Here is a 19,656-nt window from a genome sequence, read left to right on the forward strand (position 1 = left end):
CTGGTGGCAAGTCCTCAGCTGGGACATACCCCAGGTGGGCATGAGTGAGAACAAGTGCTGGAGGTAAGGATGATGCTCCCTCTCTCTCCCCTTTCATTCACCTGGCTTTCTCTCTTCTCAGCCCTAATTTCTTCCCTTTCCAGTGCTATGGGAATCTTCACAAATTCTCACTGAAATAACTTTGCAGATCTGGCTGTCTGTCCTGCTGAACAGTTCCCAAGACAATAAAACAAGGCACATTTCCTCCACCTGATGGTTGGATTCAAATCAGCACACTCCCAGCCTGGGAGTGTTGAGAACACTAAAAGCATTTTCACTCCAATTATCTACTAGAAACAGACTGGCACAGACCCAAAGTGCTCTAGTTTGGGAGCCAAAAGCACTTTCGAGTACTCCATCCTGTGAGGGACTTGCACACAGCCACTGCACTTCTGAAAAAGGGGGTGCTTTTAAACAGCACAATTTTACACTTGAAAAACATTTTTGGAAGGTCTGTGCCAGCACATATTCCCTAAACCAAGAAAATTAACACCAGGCTGTCTTCTCTCTACCAGTAAATTTTCTGAACCAACCAAGAAGAAAAGCTGTCTCACCTTCTTGATATGTCTATCTTATTCCTTGGAAGAAACAGAGAGGATCAATGGAGAAAGCTGCTCCAACCTGTCTTTACTAACAGCACCTCCTCCCACCAACAAGGCAGCTTATTGCCATTCTTAAAAGACTACCAAGCATAAAAATGCTTTGCACCCTAGGGGTTAATATCAACTCTTACTAACACTTTATGTTTCAAATGATCATGCTTTGCTGCACTCACATAGAGGAGGATTTTCAGCCATTGTGTTTCTGTTAGACTGCACATTTAAGAACATAGGGCTGGCAGAGAACATTAGACAGTCTGAGAACACTAGATGACAGTCTGGTCCCCAGCACTGCAGTCCATCCCACACAGATACTCGCTGCAGAAGGGCCCACAGATTTGCTTTCTCTCTCCTGTGCCCCACACACACTGACAATCCTACTGAGCATAACGCAAGAGCTGCACCTGGAACATGTTCTTTGTCCCATTAGAAATCTGGCCATTAACAAAGTTTCACTCCTGAATAACATCAGGAAAGGTTATTTTACAGACTACAACTCTTAACGGCCTCTGTTATGAAACAATTGCTTCCCAACTCCAAGCCTGGTAAGCATTTAAAAACAATTTCTTAAAAAATAAAAGAAAAATCTAAGTTGCCTTCATCATGCACTACCACTGGCAGCATCAGCTGTTTCTACATTTACTTCAGCTTTAGCTGTTGTGAGTCTCCAGAGTACCAAGAGAAGACCTACCAGGGAGCAATAATCCTGAACATATCAGGTGGAGGCAGAAGCAGCAAACTAATCCAGGATAAATATAGTGCAAACAAACCAGTTTCTAAACCTCTTTGCATATACAAACATGTTTTACACCAAGGACTTCAGCTTTTCTGGTTTTCAATTTAGTCTTTTACAATCCCTTAAAAACTTCAAGTTCCACCTAAATAAAATGAAGCATTTTAAATCGACTGAATAGCCTGGAGTGCTGCATCCATGCACAGCACCTAACCTAAATGAGACAGAGCAGCCAGAAGTGATAGGAAAAGTACAAAAGGACAGCCAAACAGAACACCACACTTCTTTTTTTTCAGTCTCTATCCCACACAGCTGTATTTTACCAGACTGGAAAGCAGCACAAGCTGTACATATGCACACACACTGCTCCGGTTCTCATGTATCTACAATAGCCAGAAGATCTTCACCTGGGAAACAAAACATGATACACAATGTTCCTAAGTGTCACTCCAAACAATACTTTATTAGAATGTTACCCTACAGCAACAGAGCTGGTGAGCTAAGAACTTCCACAGCAGATCAGCTGTGCATTTAGTTCTCTGTGTAGGTTTAAAGCAGCAGTTCCCAGCTCACAGGACAAGTGGGGCACTGAAAAGTCCACACTGCTACCTCCACTTAAAGGGAAACTGACCTGCAAATCCATGGGGAGAGAGGCAGAGGCAGTGCTGTGAGCTGAGCTGCCTCCATGCATGCCCCCAGGTCTCACAGTCCTGCAAGGGCTGGGGGACAGAGCCTAATCCACCCCACAGGGTCCTTCTCTATCCTAAAGGCAATAGCAGGAAACAGTCACGGTGTGAAGGGGTGCACTGCTGGAGATGATACCTTCTGAGGGAGTATCCCCCATTCTTGGTGCTCACCATTTTTAAATCTGCTTCTGACCTTGCCATGGCAGCACAGCCTGAAAACAGAGGAGATCCAAGGGAAAAACAAGCACTCTTCACTTAAGAGCAGCGGAGTCTTCACGAGAGCTAACCAGTGAATGCACATGGTCTTCCTGGACATGATGAAACTGGCCAGGCAGACACCTTCTCACACTCTAACATAAAATCTCCTTTGATACAGCAGTGTGGAGTTCCTGTTATTGTGTATTTGGCACAGTATGTGAAGGGGTAAATAAGAGATGTGCTTTAAATGATCGTGTTAAGAACAGAAGAGTCACAAAGAGTATTTTCAGTACGAAATCCTACTCAGAATTCCATGTTCCATAGAACATAATACATTTTAAAACAGGAAAAACCCCACAAAACCAAACAAATATTCCCATACTTTGAATATAGTACTAGGGAGAACACACTATTACCTGAAATATTTTTATTTTTTAAATTCAGATGCCCTAACACATAATGGTGTACAAGGAGTCTGTTTTCCTGGGCTTAGGAGGGGAGGGGAAATGGACAACACAATGCCATCCAAACCACAAATTCCAGAAGAAAGCAACCGAATTCTCTTTCAGGAAGAGATCTGAGCTTTAATATTTTTTTAAAAAGCAGAGACAGTTTACAAGCAACTATGTGAGAATTAACTTCAATGAGAAGGTAGCAGCCACAAACCTTGCCTTCAGCTATGCTCTCTCGCTCCTAGAAGCCTGAAGACTTAACCCAAAGAACCAACATCTCACTTCACAAGGAAATCAAGTGAGTTGTTCCTCTTCTTACATAACAAGCAATTTCAGTAACAAACTTCCCACTGACAGCAGTGAATCACCAGGACATTTCCATGAGGAAGAAGGATGGCTCCAGACCAATGTTGGGCAGCTTAGTTGCCAAGACTAAGATGTCAGATACCTTTTCCCCTTTACATACTGGACTGCAGTTAAAGAGCAGTGCCTGTGACATCTATAAAACACTGTGCTCACCCTGAATTGCACCACCCAGCCGACTGAGCACTCAAAACAGCACGTCAGCTTAGCTCCCAGGGCACAAGATACAATTTATATTGATTTTAGTGATGCAGGGCCGACGCCTGTATCCTCCTTTGCACCAGGAAGGGGGTACCAGACTAATAGATGACCTAACTTTTTCCCACAACAGATGGCCAACCCTGACAGTTGCTGGCCAAATGCCAGTGGGTGCACAAATGCTCCACCAGCACTTAGAGAATGATACAAATTGCTCACCCCACCAGGAGCCTGGCAGCAATAAGCAAGCAACAGGCAGAGGGGTAGAGAGGACTGTGCAATGACAGACAGCTCTGAAACACTTCAATGCCCAGGGGAAGAAAAAAAAACCACCCACAGGTCCCCAAAACATCACCTTTATTCTTAGTCTGAAGAGTCAGCTAAGAGCTGGAAAGAGAAGATGCATTCTGGTTAAACCCTTCCTTTGGGGGGTTGGTTTGGGTATTTTTGTTTGGATTTAGGTAAAATAAAATTTTAAAACAACTTTACTTGAGATGGGTTCACTTCAGTTAGGTACTTCTCCACACTCAACCACAAGTAACTGTGGGAAAGTTCTGGTAACACCAAGTTACTTACATACTCTGCTAACAATGATGCTCAGGAGCACTGAGCACTGCTGCTTCACCAACAGAACTGCACACTTCTCACAAGGTTTAAGTGCACCTACACAGAACAGTTCTAACAATGCACTTGACCTCTCCTAGAGCCAAATTTGTCTAGATACAAAGAAGTGAATGTTCCCTGCTGAGGAACAAAATGTCTGACTGCACAATAGTGAAACTGTATTAATAGTTTCTTAAACTACTGCTAGTTTAAATGTTCCAGCTCTCTGACACCATCAAGTCTTCTTTATGTATTCCAGTCTTGTTAGAAAGAAGCCAAACAAGAAGTGAACACCAGGGACCTAATTTGCACTGAACTATTTTGGCAGAACTGTGAACGAGCATAACTTGGTTGTAAAATTCAAGCTGTTCCCAAACCCTTTCCCTCCACTGTCAGTGCCCTCAGTACGTTGTTTAAATGCACTCACCAAAAGGTAGCTCAAATCTTGTGTCCAGCAAAATCTTGTGAGGAGTTGGGTTCTTCGTTCCACAGATTTCATCATGTTTCATTACAACTTCTGCCTCCAGCGTGGACCATTCCCCAGGGCCTTCCTGTAAATCACAAGCCACAGGTGAGTTTCAAGTCTGGCAGGTCTTTTTGCAGTGACTGTCACATATTTGCTAAGATAAAAGACTCCAGGAAGAGCCTTACAGTATTATCAAGACCTAGCACTTGATTTTAACATCAAATGATCTCCATTCAGCACATGCTGGCAGCTTGCCTTCCAACTCTCAGAGGCCTTTAACAAGGCAGGCAACGAACACCTCCTAGCAAAACTACTACCTTGTCAGTGGAACTGCAAAGTAGGTCCTCAAAGGCAGGCACTGAGGTGGAACTGAGCACCACACAGACCTTACAGCCACACTGCTGGGCATCCCCACTCTTTTCCTCTTATGGAAAACATAAGCTCTCTCCCCTTGCTCAAAGTCAACAAACTTCTACGTAATTGCCCTGAAATTTGATGTAAAGAAACAAACATCCTCTCTAGCTGCAAGAACTGGCAAATTCAGTAGTTAGGACAGTTAACAGACATTGGCACATCCCATTTCCTGTAGTTCATATTAGTCCAGTGTCTAGTGAGACACTCTCTAACACTGCAACCAGAAACTTCACAAGATGATGTACATATGCTCTTGGCCTACCTTAAAGGTCAGCTTGTCTGTAATCAGGGCACCCTCTGTCTTTAGCAGGAAGTTACAGAAATTTGAGGATTAGACTAAGGAGTTGGTCCCATTCTCTGAGTCCATGTGAGTGAAATGAGACCAAAGACCCCCAGTAAAGCTCAGTTTTGGTCTCACTGTTGGGAGCATGCTTAAAACCAAAAAACAACACACACACACCAAACCCAGTATAGCCCTCTCCCCACACCCAGCCTTCCTGGCTTTGAAAGTGGAAATTTTGCTGAGGAGCACAGCCCTGAGCTGCAGCACACTAGATTTGTAACACATTAACTGTCAACACTGGGGCTGTCAAAACAAAGCTTTTGTGTCAGCTTAACCTCATCAGACTGGTGAATGGCCTTCAGAGCAATCCACACGGTCCCAACCAGGGTGTCCCAGATCAGTCCTTTGTTCCATACTTCAACAATTAGGCCCAGGTCCAGCCGACTGATCTCACTGCAAGAAAAGGCAGCACAGGTGAGGAAAAAAAAGGAGACAATCTAATTCTGCTTTAGGTTCTGCATTACTAACATGATTGGATTACCAATAAACTCTTTCCACACAGCTACAAGAGAGCTTCTGGAAGCATGTGGTTGAGGCAGCTCATACTGACAGGGAACACTAGTTTCTAATGACTGACTTCTCACAGATAAACACTAACTGCACAAAGATGGCAAACTGAAACCCTGAAATGTGTCATGCATGGACTAACAACTGGGAACTCATCTTGGCAGCTATGTACCTGGGAGGGCTAAAACCTAGAGGTGTGCTGTTCTTTGTCATCAGGAACCCCATTTCTAACAAAGCAGGTGCACCCCTTCCCTCGGCAGCACAGCAACACAAGCATACCACAGCAGGTCCAAACATGCCAACACCAATCTGTGAGTGGAGCAGTCACACACCAAAAGTAACAGTCCCAAACCCCAGACAGCTGCATGAGCAGCACTACCTATTGCTCAGGGCTGCATTGCACAGCTTCTGCTCCAGCACTTGCTCCTTCCTCTGAGTGACACTGCAGGGCTTTGAGCCACAGGACCCTCTGGCAGCCACACAGTCACAGGACCACCGAGTGCCAAGTCCTTGGAAACACCTATCTGAAGGTTCTCATGAACATTTCTGCTGTCATTAAGGAAACGATGCACTTCAAATTAGCTTCTTCCCAATACTTCATACAATTTATGCCACCCTCTTCCATGCTGCCTCATAACATGCCTACTTAGGAACAGCCTAACACATGGACAGCCTGAATGCTGGTAAAAACACTGAGATAGAGAAGAATCTTGATTTGGCAGTTGATATGCAATTGTACTACACTTAGCTCTAACAAAGGCTATTGTTCCTACTCCCCTGAGCTTCCCCCTTCCCTTTAGTGTAACTGCTAATCGCTGATGATACAAAGCTGGGAGGGGTGGCTGACAGGCAGGAACACTGCGCTGCCATCCAGAGAGACCTGGACAGGCTGGAGAGCTGGGCAGGGAGAAACCAGATGAGGTTCAACAAAAGCAAGTGTAGAGTCTGGCACCTGGGAAGGAACAACCATTTGTATCAGTACAGGCTGGGGGATGACCTGCTGGAGAAGAGCTCAGTGGAGAAGGACCTGGGGGTCCTGGTGGATGACAGGTTGGCCATGAGCCAGCAGTGGCTGGTGGCTAAGAGAGCCAATGGGATCCTGGGGTGCATCAGGAGGAGTGTGGCCAGCAGGTCGAAGGAGGTGATCCTCCCCTTCTACTCTGCCCTGGTCAGGCCCCACCTGGAGTATTGTGTCCAGTTCTGGGCTCCTTGGTTTAAAAAGGACAGGGATCTCCTGGAGAGAGTCCAGAGAAGGGCTACGAAGATGATTAAGGGCCTGGAGCATCTCCCCTACAAGGAAAGGCTGAGTGAGCTGGGGCTGTTCAGCCTGGAGAAGAGAAGACTAAGGGGGGACCTAATTAAAGTTTATAATTATCTGAAGCAGGGGATGCAGGGGGAATCAGCCAGCCCCTTTTCAGTGCTCTGTGGGGATAGGACAAGGGGCAATGGCTGCAAGTTGGAGCACAGGAAGTTCCACACCAACATGCGGAAGAACTTTTACACAGTGAGGGTGACAGAGCCCTGGGACAGGCTGCCCAGGGGGGTGTGGAGTCTCCTTCTCTGGAGAGATTCAAGACCCGCCTGGACCCCTATCTGAGTGATATGTCCTAGGGAGCTGCTTTGGCAGGGAGGTTGGACCCAATGATCTCTTGAGGTCCCTTCCAACCCCTACAATTCTATGATTCTATGATTCTATGAAAAGTGGGTATATTGGACACACAGTTCTGCTGCCTGTTATCCTTCTGTCCAAATGTATCCACACTATCAATGGAAATTAAAAGGACATTAGTCACTAATTTCTACAGACTGCCATCATGGCCAAAAGAAGATTTCTGCAAATCCCAGTACCTATTTGAGCTTTGCCACAGAGACTTCTTACTACCTTAAGGGAGAATGTTGTCTCTAAAATGTTGAAGACAAACCCTAAAGCTAGAGGAAAGCACATTATTATCTGTTTTAAACCCAAGTGCTTCTGTTCAAGACACAGGAATTGAGGTCAGGAATGTCCAGGACTCAGGTGACAGTCTACATAGTTCAAAATCAAGCTGTTTGACAAGCCTGTTCTGAGTTTGCTGCTAGCATCTTGAAACTGAGTCTCCAGTTCCCTCTGCTTATTGCTGTTCAATATGGCTAAACTAACAACTAGACACCTGCATCATCACTTCTCTGCCTTCCCACTGCTTCCCCTGTGGAAGATGGTATTTATCTGAGCACAGAAACTTGCAGAAACAACAGAAATGACTCATTTTCTGTTGGCTGGACTAGTGTGAGGCCAGAAAGGGAAGTGAAGGAAGAAACACTCAGAAATTTTCAGGCATACTGTAAAACCACATACACTGACACTTTAACATACACTGACAGAGCAAGGCATTGATCACATCAACAGATCATATGACACCCAACAGGCTTCCATAGAGAATTCCACAGGACAGGTCACCAGATAAGAATAAAAAATAAAGAGCTTTTCAGTACAGTGGTTTGATCGCCTTTGTGTGTCCTTTTCTCCACCTTCTGGTTGGATGCAGAATAGCTTCAAAGAACAAAAGAGCCGAGACAAGAATCCCACGTCCCTCCCCTTTCACACACACACAGAATTTAAAGGAAAGACAATTCTAGTACCGATTTAATCATCATGCTCCGAACACCAGTTTGCACTTTGATTGAAGAGGTGCTTGCTGCAAACATGCAGTCCTTCTAAAGCTGCTTCAAAAATTAGAAGATCCCCCCCAAACAATACATTAAAACTCTTACTGGTCTGATAAATAAACAAATATCAAACAACACCAAAGCCCCAAATTCTGAAGTGTTATGTCTCTCGAGGAGTTTGGAAGCAGAAACAACAAAGACTGATAGAAAGCATTTCCTTGGTTGTAGCCTATTCTTCTACTATGTCTCATAAAAAAAGATAAACACAAACACAGACAGTAAAAGCATCCTTCCCTCAGGGATAAACTACTGTGCTCAAAAGCCTTCTCCAACTCAAGAAAGAAAAAGAGCAAAGTAGTGAATAGTAATACTGGAATATCAGTATTATTTCTCCTGGGACAACTTAATGTACACGGGATCAAGCAAAACACGTTCCCTGCCACGTGTAATATTTCTGTTATAAAGAAACATCAGAACAACTTTACTGTTGCCTGGCTAAAGCAGGTATGATAATAGCAAGGTAGTTCAGCTAATATTCTGCTTTCATATCCCCTAGCAACTAATTATGGAGCTGCATAGTGACCTTACAGCATGCTAGCTAAGCTCCCAGCTGATATGGGAAAGCAGTTCCAGGAGGGGAAGGAGGAGGAGGAGCAACTGTGAGAGGCGTCATCACACGCCATTCTTAAACCATTGGTGAGCAGCCTCCTCTGTAAGCTGGCCACGTTTAAAGCCAGTTTCTGTCCACAGGATGAGAACAAGTCATAAGAAGAATGAGTTTGTCATTTGGGTACGTGATCTGGCAAGTACAATGCCTAACCTCACCTCAGTCCTGCATGGTTTAATAAATCTGTGATAGCCACAGCCCCTGTCTGACCAGGAACTGCAGAGCTGAGGTGGTGGTGTTCAGGAGCACAGGTGTTTTGCCAGATGCCAAAGGACAGGCTCCAGACTTCCCATGCAGAAGCACACACTTCATGTACTGCTCCAAAAGCAGAGTGCCACCAAACAAGGGAGATGGAAGCACAGTTATGATGGCAAGACTGTACTGACCCAGTCTTTAGCTCAACCAGAGGTAAAAAAGCTTTCCACTTTCAGCAGAAAAGAACAAACCGCTGCTGGCTTGGGAAACACATGCACAAAATCACATGTGGGTGTCCTGCTCCAGGTGCTATGCAAACACCTCAGAACTACTCAAAAGAAGCATTGCTAGCTTTGACTCCACAAGATGCACACAACACCATCTGCCCTGCAACAACAGCATCCATGTTAAATTCACAGAAGAGCACTCGGAGTCCAAGGTTTAGTCAGTGTAGTTTACTTTGTCTTACAAACTAATAGAAACAGAAGCAGATGCAATAAATCAGAGTCATTCATCCACTGGCAAAAAAACCCCAAACAAACAAAAAAGCCATCCCACAAGCCTACCACTCTAAAAGATACTGGGAAATCCCTGGCTATGTGTCAGGAGTATGAGGACCAGAGCAAATCAGAAGAGTCAATTCCACCAGAAACCCTAGGAGAGCTGGAACTGGTTCTGCTGCTCATGGCAGGGACTGGCAGCCCCTCAGCTGGAAACAGGCACTGAGCCAATGGCAGAAAGCATCAACACACAAGAGTGGTATCCCAGATCATTATGTGAAGGTCCTGAGTGCACTAATAACAGCGCTTAATTGCCCTGACCAACCTCACCCATGGCCTCCAGCCACACCTCTTCCTATGCCCCAGGAGCTCCCTTTAAGCTCAGCCTCAGGCCTTCAGCCCTTGCCTAAACTACATTGTTGGTGCCCTCATCTCCAGCTTAGCTGTACCCATGCCTGGTTATGGGCACAACCCGCTGACTTCCAAGCTCAAACTCACTCAGACTTGCCTCATCACTATAGGCCTGACTGGCAATTCCTGGACTACGTCTGACCATGATTATTATTAACAAACACAACACTGAGCCAAATTTGCACTCCCAGCTTCATCTCAGACCTGCCTCATTACTACCAACTTGCATGGTGATGTGAGTGCTCAGCGGGCACGGCCCTGATCCTTAGGCCTGCCTCGCTGCTGCTGCCCAGGGGCTATGGGCCTATGGGCCTGGATCATGGCTGGTGAGGACCCTGCCCTACCAGCCATCCTACCACATTCTGCTTCTGGCTCCCTGTCCCTGTGGGAGCAGCTGACCTTCACTGCACCTTGACACACAGGTCTAAGAACAGGAATTCAGGCAACCTGATAACTATTAAAGGTGACAGGCTACTCCAGCCAGCCTGTGGCACAGGTAGAGACAATTCCCCAGCACACATCACCCTCAGCATGGGTCAGTATATACAATAGACAAGCAATTATTCAGGTTGTCACCAGGCTTGTGCATTTTACCTACTGAAGTACTCCAGTTTACGCAACACAACAGCAGCTCCACACAAAAGCCATGGAAGGACCTGACCACAAGGACCTCATCGCTGTGCAACGTCATACTCACAACATGAAGTCCTGTTCCCAGCAGGGCTGGTCACCTCGCACGGCCACCGTCGTGCTCTTCACATTTTGCACCTTCAGTGTGACATATGTATTGAATTTATCTAGGAAAGGAGAGGCAAAAGGTTATCTCCTTCAGTGTACCCTTTTATAGCATAAGCACAACATTTCAAGGTTTTCAGTCCATATGCTGCATCCCAGGGGGACCCAAAACACAAAGGCCATAAGGGAAGACACCACTGGGTTAAGGAGTCAAACACTCAAGACATTTATCACCCACCATCAAATTTTCAATCACTTTTTTTTTTTTTTTTTAACAAATTCATGCACAAACAAAACAAGGCAACTAAACACAGTCAGTCGGGGTCAGAGTGTAAAATCCTGAAGAACAGAGTTTGTTGTAAAGTGCTGCTCACTGAAATGCAGACAGTCCAAAGAAGAAGAGGCAGAGACAGTCCAAAGGAAGATGGTCCATCATGCAGACCAAGTAGAGTGAAATACAAGCTTGCAAAATGTACAAGTAAGAAGCAGTTGGGCTGATCATATTATCTCTCCCCTTCTGACCCAACTGCTCTCCTAGTTGCAACCTGGTTATCCACTCACAGGTCCACAAAGAACTTTACTGATCAGCCAGGGAGAGGAGAAGAATACAGTGATTCATGTTCAGTGTGCTAGAGTTGATCTGTACTGCTATGTAGCATAGAAGAATCACATTACACTTGTATTTTGACAGATAAGACTTTGTTTAGATCATTTGCTTTTTATTTTAAATATGAAGAAAAAGCTGGAACAACTTTTTTCCTAGTTGCTGCTATCTTTGCTATGTTAAGCATCTAGAAAGCACTGTACATATTTTAATACTTCAAAATGTTCTGCTGCATCTTTTCCCAGAGTTAGTTAGAATCCAGTCAATTTTAATACTGCCAAAATTTGCATGCATCATTGCTAGGGGCTACTACAGCATCTCCCAGCATCTAGCTTCAACTATGATAACAGAAAGGAAGAAAAGGGAAACTACATGATCCAAAAGCTCAGGAAAAAGTGGGAGTCACTGAAAGTCAGATTCTCTCATATCTAGATATACCACTCACATCCTCTTGGGACACAGCCTGTCCATGAAGTCACAGGATGCAGTGAAGTTAAATCTAGACCACAAGACAAGTATCTTGCGACTGTGATCAGGCTTCTTGATTAGAGAAATGATAAAATACACATTGTGTCCCTTCCAGTTGGGGGACTCAGCTTTCCTTCCCCAGAAATTCAAGGCTGGTGCACACACAGATCTTGATCTGACATGGACAAAGAGATTTGGAAGCTTTCAGCTATAACCTGAGGATATCTATATCAAAAGAATAAAGCTGAACAAGTCAGTCATAAATACAGCTGTGCAATTACTTTGGGTCTGAAGACCTGAATAGCTGTTATTCCAGAAGCAAACAACACATCAAATTTCATTCTATAAACCTATTTATCTGCTAAGGGACTCCTTGCTAGCTACTGAACCACAATGAAACAGTTGTCTAGACTGTAAATTCTGGGTGCCACCAGCTCTTTGTTTTTAGTTTATTATGCAGACAAAACCCAGTGGATGGTATTTCAGTCCCAAGCACAGCTATTATGGACTGCCACATAAGAGAATTAACCACTTCTGCAATACCACTCAGCAGTCCCCATCAGGATTGCAGAGGCACTGAATCCAGACACACACCCACCTGCTTGGTGCACGTTTTCAGAACCTGTTTTTAACAGGGACAGAGGAAGCATGAGAGGAAAGGGCAAGGTGGGAATGGGTGACAGCAATGGAACACCTTGTCTCACCCATCACCTATTCAGCTAAGGTGAGCAGGTAGAGGTTTCTCCACACTGTGACACCAGGTCACATCCTCAAGCTTTACACTAACTCAAGCTGCCTGATCTCTCATGGTAACTGCTGTCACTCCTAGGAGTGACACTCTAGGAGGCAGATGAGAAGTGGAGGCAGCAGCACAAATCGGAGAGAGCAGGTGCCATCATTGCTGCAAATTAGTTGAGCACAGCTTACCTGGTGGTCCTTGGAGTTTAGCTTTTTTTACTGTAAAGAAAAAAAAAGGGGGGGGGGGGGGGAGAGAAGAGGCCATTAGTGATTCTGTCCTGCTACAGTTTAATTTGATTCATAGCATTACATTAATGGACAACACACCCCAGTAGAGGTCTGGTGGAGGGAAATCCATGCTTGTTTTAACAGTTTAACAGATCTGCAGGCAAAACACCTTCTGTACCCCCATCTCAGCTCTCTAAAGCAATACACTTAGAATAATCACAGGATTACAATTTGGAAAGCAATGTAATATAGCTAACACAAAGAAACTTCATCCTTTGCAACCGGAGTTACTGTTGCTTAGCAAGGTGTCATTTCAGACCTCCTCACTTACAATGTTACAGGTGCTCTAGAAGAAAAACATTTCTTTAAAAACAATCTTCTCAACAGTGCAGACCAGACCCTCAAACACAACTTGAAAATAATCAATCCTGAACAGTAGCTCTATAGTATGAGATCTGTAAATCAAATTAATACACTTCACCAAAGAAGCAGCAGTCTAAACTCACATGTCACTTTTCCAAGCCCTCCTCTGTTAATTTAATTCCAGGACAGTATTTATCAAAACCCACGGCTAGAACATTAAACAGCAGTGGCTCTTATCTCACTGGATGGAGAAGGTCCCTGTCTACCTAGAGGAGACTTGTTTACATTTATCGTTTGCAAGCTCATATCCTCACTGGTATCACTACATGTAAGCACTGAGAGAAGACATCTCTAGGCCCCAGCTAGTTTTCCCAGTGGAAAACTAACACTAAGAAGAAAAAAAAAAAAAACATTAAACAAGCTAGGAAGCAAGATACACCTGAGAGCAAAAAGATTAGAAACCAATGTACTGAAGTTTCCTCCAGAAAACAGAGTCCCCAACACTTACTAAAGGCTGACAGCCTAAATGTTCTAGAAGGAAACATTAAAACATTACAACATAACGACCCTTACACAGCTTCATGCACAGAGTTGGGATAGAATGTAGTGCTGGAGAACACCCTTGCTATTTGAGAAATTCTCCTTTGCAGACATTTACAGCCCAGGCACATGTCTGTGAGAAGAAATGCTGTAATGGGCAGGGTATGTGGCAGAACTGTCTCAGGCAGAAGTTATCTTTTACCCAGGCTGCCCAGGCCCATGAGCCTTTAGGCCCAAAACGAACAGGTCCAATTTCTCCCAGGTTAAGGGCCTGAAGCATTCCTGATGCTAAAACTAATAGTGCAAGTAAAGCTTACAAGGGGGGGAGGGAGGTTTTTCCTGCTGACTGAAGAGGCAGATTCCTTTCTAATCTCCAAATCTATCAGTCCATTAAACTACTGACAAACAGGCATGGCAATCTACCCCCTTTCTAGGTGCCTTTGGATACCACACAAACTCAGGCACCTCCCGAAATACTGCCCTGGAGTGGGTAGACACCAGCTCATCTCTGATCCTCCCCTCACCCACCCCTGCCTTTGCAAGGGGCTGGAGACAAAGGAACAAGTGTGTCTGCTTGAGGAAAGGAAAAAGGGAGAGGGTGCTGGGGACACACAGGAACCCTCAGCTGATCTCCCTGGTAGTAACAAGCTCCACTGGTATTAGAAGGGAAGCAGAGGAAACTCTGGGGTGGAAACTTGGTATTATTTGTCAAAACAGCAGCCAGGGTGGGACAAAGACTGGTAGGCAAGACACCTGCTCTGCAACAAGATGCAAACACACAGATGCTGTCTGTACCTCATGGTTTTCACCTCTGAATGTCGAGGTTGTTTGATGAAAGACAACAAACCCTGCACTGCCTCAGCATGCAGTAAAGAGTGTCTGTGGGGCTTCAAGAGCTGTCCCAGCACTCACAGCAACAGGGATACTCTGGGGCAGAAACCAGCCCAAACAAAGTTCACAAGCCTGCTACACATCCACATCACACAAGTGGGGTCTTGTACCATCAGAAGCCAGGAAGTTCCAGAGAAGTGACTTGCACATATTTGTTTTGTTAGCTGACTGGAAAGCACTTCCAAGGCGTGATAAAAATCATGGCAAAGGTGCAGCTCCCACATCTTAGGATCAGGACTGGCCGTGAGGTCACAGGGTGAGTGTCCCAGAGTGCAGAGCTGGGAAGATCTGCTGGACACTGCCCCGTCCCACCATTGTTGGGCCTAGGGAATTCATGGGCCGGGTGTCGGGCACAGAGCAGCATCCACCCTGCCACTGCAGAAGGACCACAGCTTTGGAAAGGCACAATAAGGGTAGTTTCCCAGGGGGAGACTTTTGAACCCACACCTGCTCATTTGTCTCACTGGAGCTCCTCTATGTGCTCAAGGAAAGACACAAAGGAGTAAGGAAGAAAGCCTGACGCATTTAACAGTTAATTACTCAGTGTTGCAACAAAGGCTGAAAACTCAGCTCTACTCCAGGGGCAGGGGCAAGAGGACAGCCAGCGTAAATCAAGTCATGCGAGACAGTATTTTATACAGGAAAATCTGTATCACAAAAGGAAACGGTTCTGCCTAACACTCAGCCACACCAGGTTTTACAGATACAGCCACTTCTGCATTGCCACGAAGCAAAAACCTGAAGACACAGGAAGCTGAAGAGCTGGCCCAGAGGCGTCCTGACTCACTCCCACTGCTCCCACTGGCACTTCTGGGTCTCACTTTGTTAAACTATCTGGAAATGCTAAATTCTATTCCATTTCAAATGGCTTCTTGCAGCAAGCTGGCCACCACAGAGGCAAACAGTGGGCTGTGCTGAACCTTAATCCTTCCCTAGCCATTGCAGCGCTGGATGGGAAGGGCAGGAGAGAGGGAACAAAAATGATAGAAAATCAGAAAGGAAAGCAAGACCAAGAGCTTTGCACTGCCAGGCGTGAGCAGTGTGTGAGGCAGGTGGAAGAGATGCAGCTCCTCTCGCTGCACAAGCAGAGATTCATTTAGTCACTAAAAAAAGATGTGCCTATCAGAGACACAGCTATCACACCTCAGTTCAAGGAGCTAGGAGAAAGCAGATGGGCTGTGCTGATGCAACCAGATGCAAATTAGACAGGCACACACAAAAGCAATGAAAATTGACGTAAACATTCAACCCATGCAGAGATTTTAATTTTCCTCCTCTAGGAATCTTTCACCATTTTGATGTTACAAGAACAACATTAAGTCCAAGTCTTGCCTGTAACTTACAAACAATACCACAACAGGTGCTTTACATCTGTCAGTTACAAAAGGTTTGTCGTGGTTTCACCCCGGCTGAGAGCCGAAATCCACGCAGCTGCCTGCTCCTTAAAGGAAAAGAGCAGGTTAAAGGGAAGGGGAGGGGGGGTGAGAAGTAAGGGAAGGGAAAAAGGAAGAGGAAGGGGCAAATAACCCCAAAATCAAGAAATTAAGAGGCCCGTGGGTTGGGATAAGGATAGTTTACTAAGATAACAGAAAGATACAATGTAACAATACTAACAGGACTTCAAAGCAAAAATCTATGAAGCTGTTGATACCCAATGCAGTTTCTCACCAAACTCACAGCTCAGGCTGTGCCACCCAGAGCCGTCCCAGAACCCGACCGTCCCCCAAGAACCGCGCGTCCCGGAGCCGCCCTCAGCCTTCCTCCCATCAGCCCCCCGATATCCTGGGCAGGACGTAACTGGCGTGGAATACTCTCTTTGGTCAGTTGGGTCACCTGTCCTGGCTTCGCCCCTCCTTTCTCATGAAGAGCTGAGAAAGTCCTTGACAGCAACTAGAAACATCAGGGTGTTACCAGAACTACTCCCATTTTACTCTCAAACACAGCATTCCATACGCTGCTACAAATGAATTTAACTCTATCCTGACCAAAACCAGGACAAGGTTGGGGAGTCAAACTCACTCCTAAAAACTAGGAAAGGAAAATACAAGCTGGAGATCACAAAAAAGTCCAGAACCACTGTGAGAGGGTGGAAAAACAACAGTGGAACATGTATCAGAGTATTCGTAAATCGAATTCTACAAAGAAATTCTTGCTATCTACTTGTTTTTCAACCAATATGAAGGTTAATTTTTTTTCCTATGTGCCCCATACACCAGCCAGAGAATTAAACTGGAGATGTCAAATCACTGCAGGATTCGGACAACACATCACTCGAATCTCCTAAGCAGGAACACGCTCACATTCAAAGGGAACCCGGGTGTTCTGAACAGACTGGAGATCACCTTTATCACTCGCCTGCAGATCCCAGGGCTGCAGACACAGGGAGTGCTGGAGCAGATGGCCAAAAGATTACATACTAACTAAATCCAGCACATGACTTACAAGCTGGTCACTCACCACACTACAACAAAATCTACATCCTTACACAGAGGCCAATAAAGTGCCACACAGGGGCTGTGGGAGAAATTAGAAGAGTGAAAGGATGTGGTTTAATTAGCGCTCTTAAAAAGAAATGCAATGCCGAAAGCAGAGCATTCAGAATGCATTTTCACAATCAGCAATTTGACAGATAGCTTCCTCTTCTTCCCTGAGAGACATGAATGCCATGTTAATGCGTTTGAGAGCACTCTAACTTGTACAGTAACTCCCCAGCTGAACAGGAGATCAATATGTATTTCACACTGAGCTTTTCTCACCTCTTCCAGGTGCTCAGACTTCAGAGCACCGTGATACACAGCACTAGGTGCAAAGGTTACTTAAGCAACAGAAATGCTCAGAGACCACAGGAAAACACTCCTACTACCCAAGACTAGGTCCACACTCCAAACTCACAGCCTGTGCACCCTGCAAGCACGCACACAGGAAGGAAGAAGGGAGGGAACCCCAGCCAGGCAGTGCTTTAGCCCTTCAGGTCTATTACATCTTCTCTAACTGAGCCACTGGTAATAATTTTACTGTCTGAATCCTGCATCAACAGCTATAACACACGTACTCATTGCAGAGCCAGAAACTCAACACCTCCTACTCACTTCTTGAAAGCTATTCATAAGATCTGTGCGAGGCTGGCAAGTGGCACAAGACTGGCACATCTAACAAGGCCCGTTCTGCCCTTGGGGATCCCACCCTGACACAGGTACCTTTGCCTCCCCTGGAAATCAAAACATTTTACGTGCACCTCCTGCACATCCTCACTTCCTACCTGAAGGAGAGGAACCCTTGTCTTTCCCACTTCCTGAACCCAAAAAGTGCTTCAGCCTGGAATATGGCCATGCAATGACCTTGCCTCCGATTCTAAGTAAGTCGCTGTTTTGTTTCACATGATCCCTATAAAAGCCCAGCAGGATCACAGGTGTGCTACTGAATGCAACTGCACATGCCATCGCAGAACAGCAGCACAGTCTGCGACATGAAATTCTTCTCATCCCTTCATAATTCTCAGAAAGAGAGAGCTGGGAGAAAAAAAATGCCAGTTTAAGAGTTTTCCAAGCCTGTTACAGGGATTTGAGGTGTCAACAGCCACCTTGATATTCCCAGCCTGAGTCGGGTTTAAGAATGCAGCTCCACTGCATTCTCACACACTGAGAGGTAAATTATGTTCAGAAAGGATGGGTTTCCCTGGACTAGCTCAGAGGAAAGATAATTGCACAGGAGGCCCTGGGGACCCACTGACACTCAGCAGCACCTCGACAGCCTCTGCTATAATTGCAGAGAGCCAAGAGCAGGGTCTGCTTGGGCTGCATTTCCCCACAGCAGCCCCCTGAGTCGGTGTGGTTATCGCAGCAGAGAGATTCCACGGAGAGACAGAGGGCTTAAGTCACATCTATTACTTTTGTAGCACTTTGTTTTTCTGCCAGGGAAAACAAACCACTGCTTTACATACAAATGCTGTTCCACTCAAGCGGGGAAGAGAGCACTTCATGCCCCAGCATACTCACTTGGAGAATTACGTGATGGAAACACAGTGGGTACCTTCACGTACCAACAGACGTAAAAGCTGAGACCACATTCACAGTAAACAGAGGATAAGATAACATTTTGTTATTGCCTGATGTGAATGGAGGGCTGGGCTGATCAGAGAACTGCTCTGCTGCCAGAAGGAAGAGGAGTCACTGCAAAATGCCACTTCCCTGGGTAAGTGGCAGACCACAGGAACATAGCATGGCTTTCCATCAGTACCCAAAGAATTAAGTTTGCGTTTAGGGACTGATCTTTTCTGCCTTAATACCCAAAATAGTCCTTCAAGAAAGAAACCCATCACCTGTTTGACTGAGACAGCTGTGGAGGAATCAGTCACCACTACCACCAAATTTACCTCAACTGAGCAGAGACTGATCTGCTTTAATACATAGTCCAGAATAAACGGGACAGACACAATATTAGTTCATTCATTTTTAATAGTGCATAAAAAGAAAAAAGAAAAACACGCCCACACCAAAACCCACTTTTACTTTGCAGTTCCTGTTCATGTAGCAAAGACCTTTCTTCGGTTTGACCACTCTAAATGCCCACAGGACTTTACTCTCTTAAGGCCTTGGGAACCACGTCAAAGGGAAGGTGTGCTCATTTCCACAAACCATATCCAAAAAGCAACTACTGTCACTCATGGGTTTTTCTCAGGGAGGAATGGAAAAAAAAAAATTTTAAAAGATATTCTGTTGCCTATGGTAGCAAATTGATCTACCCAAGAGATTTTGATTTTGCCAGATGTCTTAAGAATGAATTAGAATCCCTCCTAATTCACATGAATTAGCATCTTCCTGTTCAGATGATCTGCAAATTCATTACCCTGTCCAGAGACACACAAAGGCACTAAGTTTATTTGATTTACAATATAATTTTCAACAAACAGCTTTCTAACAGTTACTCTAGCCTTTCTGCTCACTGGACAGTGACCGACAGCAGCTGGGACATGTGTCACTTCTTGGAAGGGTTCTCCAGATGGCTGTGCTCTTTTAAAAGGAGACACACTTAGCACTAACCCCATTTAACTTCAGAACCATTCCATATAA

At 45.2% G+C, this 19,656-nt stretch overlaps 1 protein-coding gene across 1 annotated transcript in view; it reads right to left on the reverse strand.

The window, feature by feature from the left end:
• Window positions 1-19,656, reverse strand: part of LOC311203314 (protein unc-13 homolog B-like) — a gene marked incomplete at its 5' end in the record, with an annotated part of 223,193 nt that overhangs the window by 180,357 nt on the left and 23,180 nt on the right. The window contains 4 exons of the mRNA XM_084277973.1: window positions 4,299-4,422; window positions 5,370-5,487; window positions 10,718-10,817; window positions 12,755-12,784. Coding sequence (XP_084134099.1) covers window positions 4,299-4,422; window positions 5,370-5,487; window positions 10,718-10,817; window positions 12,755-12,784 — 372 coding nt within the window. The remainder of the gene's footprint in view (window positions 1-4,298; window positions 4,423-5,369; window positions 5,488-10,717; window positions 10,818-12,754; window positions 12,785-19,656) is intronic.

Source organism: Gallinula chloropus (assembly GCF_964237585.1).
Source record: "Gallinula chloropus genome assembly, chromosome: Z".
Classification (NCBI taxonomy): domain Eukaryota; kingdom Metazoa; phylum Chordata; class Aves; order Gruiformes; family Rallidae; genus Gallinula; species Gallinula chloropus.